This window comes from Pieris napi, chromosome Z (assembly GCF_905475465.1).
Source record: "Pieris napi chromosome Z, ilPieNapi1.2, whole genome shotgun sequence".
Classification (NCBI taxonomy): Eukaryota; Metazoa; Arthropoda; class Insecta; order Lepidoptera; family Pieridae; genus Pieris; species Pieris napi.
Window position 1 is genome coordinate 3,863,876 of NC_062259.1, and position 10,394 is coordinate 3,874,269.

Here is a 10,394-nt window from a genome sequence, read left to right on the forward strand (position 1 = left end):
GGTACTTAAGATGAAATTGTACCGTGAAATCGTAGGCCTTATAATTATAATAGATATACCTCACGGCATAGTATCATTTAGTCATTTGAGTTATTGCAACACGCTCGGGATATTCGGAGTATCGGTTAATTGAGTCGTAAACGTTATTATTGTTATTAACCGCGACATTGGCCAATGAAAAAGTTTGAGAATTAAGCAAGAACTGATCAACAAATCAAACGGAATTTTAACCAGGAAGAGAGTGCTGGACATGCTAATCTTCTTACGCAAAATTGCACAGCCTGATGCATTCTTAATACATACTTAAATGAAATTTATTCCAAACGAATTCTGTCACGTGTTGAGTCATATAAGTCTATGTAATCTGAATGTGCCAAGTATCACAAATCAATCCCCTCTTGTTACACATAGCAGAGGACTTTACACGAACTTTACGATACTTCCACTTCCACATTATATATGATCTCACATTCCACATTAAATTTCTATTTACACGACGTACCTATCATGCTTTTTTATATATATAACAGATAGCTGATGTTATCGGGTGCATTGCCGGCCTAAGTCAAATCTTTCGTTTAGATTCAAGTACTTATAAAGCCTTTACTGGCCACGAAAGCTGTACGTTTAATGGATAAAATAGAATTACAAACAACTGCAAAAAATCGTTAATTAACCAATAAAAATACAATAAGTTGCAAGTAAAGTAAATTTTTCATACCATCTTACGTTACTATTGGTTGTGCAAATACAGACCTACTATGAGAGGCTCACAATCGTTACTACCTTGGTTCGAAATCGAATGTGAAATATATGGATTGTGTGCTCTATGTAGTAATACTTTATTAAGATAAAAGCGTAAAATCAAAACTGTAGTCAAACATGCTAAATAAATTCAGCAAAGTCGGAACGCTAAGTACGTCCTCGTAAACCAGAATGTCAATTCAAATACAATGCGAAGATACGGGTGTGACACTTAGCTTTAAGTATAGACTCTGAATTTGGGGCTTAGTAAACATAGTGAAAACATTAGTTAACGTTTAGTTTATTATTAAGGTTATTTATGTCCGGAACAAAAGAGTCCATAGGTCAGTAGTAGTAAGAATAAAAGACATACCCTAATGCTACTAGCCGAAGATTTATCTAAGTAGATAACCATGTGACACAAACAGGTTTTTTGACAAATGTAAATTTTATCTGGTGGCTAACATCAAATATACTGAACATTAAATGAATCGGCAGGTTTTTAACTCACTGAATTATTAAACTAAAATTATTTATTTAGGCAATATTCAAACACTTGAATTGACGCCATTACTGTAACATTAAAAAAAGTCACTATGGAGATTTCTAAAAAATTTACTACAAAAAGGTCTTATACCTAATAGCTTCATAAAATATCTACCTACAATACACCTACAAAGTTCACGCTAGTTTATCGATCGTTAAACGAAACCCATTCTGGGTTTCAAACGCATGTAATCCATTATTACTTAACAATAAACTGTGATAGATTACTCAATAACTATATAATAACGTGTTTTTGCCTGAGACTATACGGAAAAAAATTGTTCTGACCCAATTTCATTCATAAATAAATGAATTAGTGTAAATAAAACGTATTTTATTTATGCTCTCAAACATCACACATATAACGAGAACAATTAAACACTTATGAAATATTACGAATCAGACGCAGATCAAACATCCTCGCAATCGAGTAGTCCGCGAATTCGCGGCACTCAATTCACGAGATTTTTTTGTATCGAAGAAGTCGCATGGGTTCCCCAAGAGTCCCTGATTATACAAAAAAACAATGTTAATTCATAAATAGCAATAAGGTAATAATATAACAAAGCGAAAGAAAAAAATGACTACTTTCTCATCTGTTTTTGTTCTTCACAGCGGAAATACAATTTGATAGAAAGAGACGAAGCAGTATATTTGCTGAAAGAGTGCAATAGGCTGAGGTGACTATTGAATGAAATACATTGGGTTGGCATAAGAACGAAATAATGAAAATCGCTGTCGGGTATTAATCTATAAACTCTGTATGTATAAAATTCTCGTGTCACAATTCGTTCCCATACTCCTCCGAAACGGCTCGACCGATTCTTATGAATTTTTTATGAATATTCAGTAAGTCTGAAAATCGGCTACTATCTATCTTTCAACCCCTAAGTGATAGGTTCACCCCAAAAAAATATTTTATTTAAAAAAAAAATGTTTTTATTTTTTTATGATACAACATACAAAAATACATACAACCTCTACGATCAACCCCCATTTTTTATTAGTGTAGAATAGTTATTTATATTGAACAAAATTTTTTTTCCTAGAAATAATATACATGGCAAAACAACGTTTGCCGGGTCAGCTAGTATACCTATATAAAAATGATTTGAAAAATGAAATTGCTGATCGTTTGTCGCTCTAAAAATCGAGAATCGGTGGACCGATTTTGGTAATTATGATCTTGAAATGTTTGCGCAAGTTCAGGGAAGATTTAAACGTAGGAAATAATAAGTAAATGAGAATACTAAAAACTGCTGCGAAATATTTGAGGTATTTTTTTCTTTTTAAAAATAAAAAAAATTTCAAATGGTTGTCATATATTTATAGATGCAGAAATTTGTGTTTCATAGTATAAGTACCGATCTCTTTGGTCTCTTTTAAAAGAAATTGTGTTAAGTTTTGACACAAATAATTGTAGGCGATACGAAGTTCAGCGGGTCATCTGGTTATATAAAAACCTTTAACATAATAACTTTAAAACCATTTCGACATTTTGTTTTAAAGTTATTACTTCGCCTCTGGAAACGCTTCGCACGGGTGGACATTTATTTTTTTAACAATTTTTTGTAGATATGTTCTTTAATATTTTGGAACATTTTTTTGTTCTATCATCAAAAGTTTTCGCAGCGCATGCGATGAAAGATATTTTATATGCATTTTTTTACACATTGGATAACATTTTAGTTTTACATTGTAGTTTTAGTAGGGATTCTTATTCTTTTTCTTGCAATTAAAAGCCTATATTAATCAGTGATAATGTTATAAGAATTTTTAAATACGGTCCAATACTTTTTGATATAATCCTCTTTCTATATATTAGTATAGATACAACTTAGCTTGCAAAATAAATATGCATACTTTAAAGGACAAATTATTATTTTAATACAACAAAAATTACCCCTTCCCTCTTTCGCTTCACGCCCTATTTTAGCAGCCACCTGATGTAACGTATTCCTTAGATAAGACTTCCGGAGAAATAATTATTGTTAGTTAATAAACACAGAAGTCTGACCTTCTTGCCTTAAGTAATTAATTATTGTAACGAACACAAAATTATGTATGTCACACCACCATTCTTCTGTCTATGTACTTACTAAAAATCATCAATCAGATGTCTCCGAACAAATGGCGCAAAGTGACATTTAAAATTCGTTTAATTAAAAAAAAACTAAAGTATAACTATTAAATTGTAATCTGTTTCCTAAACATGAAGAAATGAAGCATAATAATAGCATGCATGACCTCTATAGGATAATGTCAGCGAAACTTTCATCAAGGAAATCACGTGAACTTGCTCATCCATTAGTCTGACACGACGTCATAGGGTTGTCGACAAGATGCTTTTAATCGTTAAGTTGCCTTGCTATCAATATTCAATATTGACTCTCACAAATTCTCTATAATAAAAGACGATTAAACGAACAGCTTGCCTGTAAATGGTACCGCTACAGGACTCCGACACTGTAGGTCATGGCTAGGGTTGATAACTATGACTGTGTACCAGTGATGCGAACGCTAAATCCCCTCTTGATAATTACCAAAAACTTGGTGTTGAACTATGATTGCAGCCACCAAGAAAAGAATAGAGTGAAATTAAAACGGATGAACAGCAGGTTCATTACATTTTCTTCTCTCTCTCAAGTCTTTCAAGAAAGCAAGAAAGACAAGACAAAAGAAGACTTAGCAACTGAAACCTTTGGTGTTTTTGAGGATTTCTTGAATATTCCAGTACCTTTATATGAATTTGAGAATGTGATCGAGTCTGAGTCATCAGACTGAGTGTTTTCACTTGCTTTTCTCAGATATTCAAATTTGTATGAAGTGGTAAAATTTACATTATATAAAGTTATGTGTTGAAATTCAACTCGTAAGTTTGTGTCAAGTGCGCACTTAGACAGTGCTTCAAATATCTCTTTTAAGTGAAATTTTTGTTTGCGTTGATATAAGTTACAATATCGTAAGATCCGTAGCTCATTTTTTTAAAAATATTTCGGGAATATAATTTTTATACCTTTTTATGAGGCTAAATCTATTTTTAAGTTCAGTTCAGAAAAAATAATTTTGGGACATGGGGACATGCACAGCTGCTTTTGATTTTATTTTAGCGATATGCCGGAATACAAGAAGCTCTAAATAGATACAATTTACCATTTGTTTCATTAAAACTAGCCATGCTACGCGTTTCAACCCAAATTAATTCGTTTAAACATAATATTAATTATAATAATCCAATTGCTAAATATAATAATCCGAACTTATTTTGCCAGAGACCAAAAAATCTTTCAGCTCATAACATTAATCTAGATGTAACCATTATGTTTTTTATTAATTATAATGCCGTATCTTATAACGTCACTTGTTCAACCCTACCAATATCTTGATTGTACGGAGTCACCTTCCTTATTACCTACGTGTTCCCATAATTATCTATTCCAATGGAAGATGAGATTTGAATGGCATTCAACTGCAACGATTGTCACTTTTTGCACAGCACTACTACCGTGCTCTTGATCTCTTCCACAAAATATATTGTATTAAAAATTGATATTACATATACGTTTTATAAAATACATATATAAAATACAGATACTATCATGACGCACACATTGACAGTGCGATTGCGTATGCGCATTGAGTGAACACTTTTCTTAGGTACTTGAGTCCTTTAGAACTGCGGACGGTCTTCACAACTTGACCCAGTAAGTAATCGTAGAAAATGTTTGGCTGTGGAATGACATGGCGGTGAGAATAGATGAATTTACCAATCACTAACGTGTGATAAGATACTTCTCTTCTTCAGTCGCACTCTTAATTTCTGAAGGTCGTGTATGACTTCCTCCACTCTCCCCTAAAACGTATAATTCATGATTCTTCATCACCTATTCGAGCTTTATATCTTTTATAGGTCCATATGACAACCATAGATATAATGTACGTGAATACTTCTTCATATTCATACCTTCTTTATACAATATGTTTTTCTTTCTACGGAAACGATTATTTGACCTATGTGAAGGTAACACCGTGTGAAGAGCCATTGTTGTTTACATCTTGATTGCTTCAAAATAACTTTCTGATGGCATCTGACAAGCATCTTATTATTTACCCATCGAGGTATTTCTCAAGCAATGGGAGTAAAAATTCAAATCCAGTTGTATAATATACAATTCGTTCTCACACAAACATACCTTTATTTTCATTGTTTTCTATACGAAAAAAATAACAAGTATTATTTTTTCTACACGTGAGAGATTGAAGCTAAACCCCTATACAAATAAAAATGAATCGCAAAATATGTTGCTAAGTTCAAAAGTCGAAGTTGGCTGGACCAATATTTGGTATTTTTTCAGTGTTGACACTATTAAAACTGAGGAATGGATTGTAAGTATTTGATTATTCCTGTGTGCATGTAATTGAAATTTATCCATAGTAAATAACAACACTGTAATTATATAATTATCAATGAAAGGTATTGGCATAGAAATTAAAAGATTAACAGCTAAACTGTTGCAATATAAAAGAGGATTAACTTTAATATTTATTACGCAAAACTGCATTAGTATTTTATCTTTTTATTAGCCCATTAGCCAACTGGGTGTGGTTGCAGATCTCGTAATATCAAATGGCGAACATAAACACAATGCTATGTCGCCTACGCATACTAAAAAAAATGTGACGTATTTTGATATCATCGCTATAAAAAGAAGAATGTTAGTAATTAAATTTTTATATCTGTTTAAATGTAGAATTCCGTTAAGCAGTGAAAAATATTTAATAGGCGTTTATCGATAAAGGAGGACCCTTTAATGATTATAATAAAAGAGCAGTGTTAGCTACTGTCTAGTGGCTTCACCGACCCTCAAATTCAAATTCAAAATCATTTATTCATTTAGGTAAAACAATCCACACTTATGAACGTCAATTAAAATAGAAACACATGCTTCTTATTTAACATGTACTGCCAGTTCTCAAATCAAAGGCGTAGAACGGCCGAGAAGAACTGGCAATAAAGTCTCCACCACTCTTCAATCTCTAAGCTTTTTGTTTTACAAAATGTTTGTATGGAGCTGCAACCATTACAAACATTACATTAAAAACAAAGATTTGTCCTCTATTAGCAGAATCTAGGCATGCTGAAATAGCAGCACGCACATACATTCTCGTGGGAACCTCGTAGGTTCGATCCCCGGCTCTGCGCCATTGGACTTTCTTTCTATGTGCGCATTTAACATTCGCTCGAACGATAAAGGAAACCGGCTTGCCTTAGACCCAAAAAGTCGACGTGTGTCAGGCACAGACGTCTAATCACCTACTTGCCTATTTGATTGAGCCTGAAACAGATATAGAAATCTGAGGCCCAGTATAAAAAGGTTATAGAGTTCTTTTTCTATCAATTAATCAAACAAGCCTTTTTCGCTAACTAGTCAGTAATTATCTCACTGTGTGTCCTATAGGTGTCATAAATATAGAATATGCAAACAATAGAAACAAGGACAAACATTAGAAAGCAAACAAATTGTAATAAAACGTCATTTAAATGTATTATCTATTGTTATGCTAAATCAATACGACTGAAGCCTCTCACTTCTCAGTGCCATTAGATCTAGGACGAGTTCATACATTGTTGCATAGTTCAATGACCTTTTTTTACAACCCTTGGGCAGCGTCTTAATAACTCGTACTCTGTAACTCCTATAGCAATATCGAATCAAAGATTTTGAAGCCAATCCCAAGCCATCAGCGCTACGGATCTGGAAAGAACTACAACATAATTGTATACAAAAATGTCAGGATTGGTACTTCTATTGGCTGTTGCAGAGTACCTGCGCAATCCTTCACAACTAATTACCAAGCGGTCTAGCAATATGTCAATAGCCTTAAAATAATTTATTTCTATTGCGCAATCATTCTATCTACACCTGGACATCATTGCGCTTCTGTTATGAGGTTCTGAGTGTTGTAATTTCTTAGTTCAGAGTGAGAATGTCGGCGTCATGATGTTGCATCTTTTGTATTAAATTCTTACTACCCGGGTATTTTATGTGGAAATTGGATAAAGAAAAATCCGAATTGAGGATTCTTTTCTTTTCTGCAAGATTGCTCTTAAATTTTAGCAGGCGTTTAATTTTTTTGCCAAGACTTCGTTATTATTCTATTTCTATCTCGGTATACTGTAACTATTAAAATATGTGTTTAAAGCTAAGTTAGTAAGCTGGTAGTCTTATTCGCTCTTTATTATCGATTCCAAAACAATATATACCCTGTGATATTCAGTTAACGTCAATATGTCTTAAGATGATTTACATGTATCCCTTAAGACACTATTTTATACACAAGTCGTAGAACAAACACAAGAAATATATACAAAATATAAATTAAAAATAATTTAAAATTTGCGTCAAACCTTAACTGATAAACCAATTCAAATTTATCTACAATCTAAGTCTAATCTAATCTAGTCTATCTAGTGTGTGTGGTGGGATTGGAAGGGCATTATTCTTTATGAGCTGTTACCACCAGGCAGGACCATCGCTTCTGAACTCTACAGCGAAACACTGATGAGATTAAAGCAAGGAGTATAGAGAAAGCGGCCGGAATTAATCAACAGAAAGGGTGTGGCTTTTCATCAAGATAACGCTAGACCTCACACATCTTTAGCCACTCAGCAAAAACTAAGAGAGCTTGGCTGGGAGGTGTTAAAGCATCCGACGTATAGACCTGACCTTGCACCTTCAGATTTCCACCTGTTTCGGTATTTTCAGAATTCTTTAGGCAGTGTCAGGTTAACATCACGAGAGGACTGCCAAAACCAATTGTCGCGGTATTTTGATCAGAAACCCCAACATACAAGATGGCAAAAAGTTATTGAATAAAATGGTACCTACATACTTAAATGTAAATAAACTATATGTATTAAAAAATGTTGTGAATTTTCTTGAAAAAACGCGAAGAAACTTTTTCCCCAACCTATTATAACTGGCTGAATCAATATAGTACTTTTTGTCACATAAAACCATGGGTGGATCCGGAAGTAACACAGTCCTTCAATCAATATAATGATTAGGTATTTCATAACATTAAAGCTACCTAATTAATTATCAATATTAACCTCTTATACACACTTAAAACTTTATCGTATTTATCTTAGTAAACAAGCTATACTTATAAAATTATCTCTTATCATTTGTTAGCTCATATTGTTTTACATAAATACAGTTACGATTTCTGTCAGTCGCATATTAGATATTAAACATGCCGTGCTTGAAGGTGCTCACAAATCTGCCGAACAGCAAAATTCCCAATGATTTTGTCAATAAAATCGTGCCCGTGCTCTCCAAATCCGTGAGGAAGCCAGTAGAAGTAAGTATTTGCGAACGTTCAAAGATATATTATATTATATTTAAATTATGATTTACATTGAAAACTGCGAGCGTGTGTATTTTAACCATGAAATAACATTTTAGTTTGTGTATAATTCCGACACTATTCCCTATAGGTACCAGATATAAATCTGTTTTCCATACTTTTATTATGAAAGACTTTATTATCAATAGTTTTAGTGGTAGTTGCATATTGCGTAACATAGTCTTAAGAACCGATTTTATATGTAAGTTCGATGTATTTGTGTCAATCCGTAGGGCTCATGCAACCTTGAAATCGCGAGGTACAAAAATCTCAGTATTGGGATCGGGATTATTGTAGGTATTGTATTGGAAGTAAAGGCCCTGCTACAATTTTTTTGTTAGCATCGTGATGAAGAGTGACAAAAAGCTTCAGTTAAAGTTAGTGTTTAACAGAACTATTATTTATTCGATTTCAAAAATACTCGTTGGAGCGGCTGGACATTTTTCTAATGTTAGATAACAAATATGTTTATATAATTATGCTTTTTAAAATAGATTGAAATATATAATGAGTACATCGCCAAAGTTATACGTTAAATGTCAAATTGGATATGCACGTAAGTTAATAGGAATCGTAAGTATGTATTTATAAAGTGTAAGAAACAAAACAAACCAAAACCAAAATTAAAAGTTACACATTCGTGTGTGAAAATACTTTTCTTGTCATATTAGTAATATATGATACCGAAGAGCTGGCGCATATATTTTTTTACTTAAGAGGGTTCTACAAGTATAAAATTCTGCAAGTTTTCCTTATCAAAAATATATCATTTCTAAGGTCTTTCGATTCCAGTGTGTGCACAAATTCCATTTTTAAAGTGTCTTAAATTGTCTTCAGAACTTCATGGTCGTCATATCTGGAGATTGTCAGTTGTCATTCGGTGGAGTATCAACAGAATATGGGGCAGTGGCATCGATAGAATCGATTGGACATTTAGGGCCTGATGATAACAAAGTCATAACTAAGGAAGTAACCGCTTTTATTAACAAAGAGCTGGGTATAAAACCAAATAAGTAAGTGATATTTTCTTGATTACTTTTACTATATTTAAATGCTAAGCGATAGTTTAACATTTTCACTTGCGCAATCGGTTTAGTAAATGATTTCTAAGGATTTCGATGCTCTTGCTAAAGATTTTTTTTGCTTTGGAGGAAACATATGGCTCCTACTATCTATCCTCTACTTGTTGATGCTATGGATTTCAATATTGCTATTTCATACCTGAAACCTCATTCTTATAAAACATGAAGTGAATAATTTATATTTTTTTCAGCTTCTTCCTCACGTTTTACGACCTCGCAGCTTACAACGTCGCTAGGGATGGGGACACTATTGGTTAAATGGATTTCGAAATAAAACAAACTATTTATTACGATCTTATTTTATTGTTAAACTACTTGATTATTATAATTCAGTAATACTCAGCAATATATGTTTTAAATTGTATTTATCAATTGCATGAAAATAATAATTTCCGATATAAGGGAGCCTTATCTTGATTGCTTTATCACATAGATAATGTAGTACCTTTACGCTGCTCCAACATTCAATAGTATTAATTTAACCAAAATTAAAACCTTAATTTCGTTTGTCTATTTAAAACAGGGAAGTGCTCCTTCTTAGATTAAGTAGAAGCAAGTTTTAAACAGTTTCGTCTATTTGTTTATGGTGAATGTCTAAATATTTTTTCTTAC

At 32.8% G+C, this 10,394-nt stretch overlaps 1 protein-coding gene across 1 annotated transcript; it reads left to right on the forward strand.

The window, feature by feature from the left end:
- Positions 1-8,479: 8,479 nt before the first annotated feature.
- Positions 8,480-10,072, forward strand: LOC125062410 (MIF-like protein mif-2). The gene is made up of 3 exons (XM_047668320.1): positions 8,480-8,655; positions 9,538-9,713; positions 9,974-10,072. Exons 1-3 carry the CDS (start codon positions 8,548-8,550, stop codon positions 10,038-10,040), a joined length of 351 nt encoding a protein of 116 aa, XP_047524276.1. The 5' UTR covers positions 8,480-8,547; the 3' UTR covers positions 10,041-10,072.
- Positions 10,073-10,394: the final 322 nt, after the last annotated feature.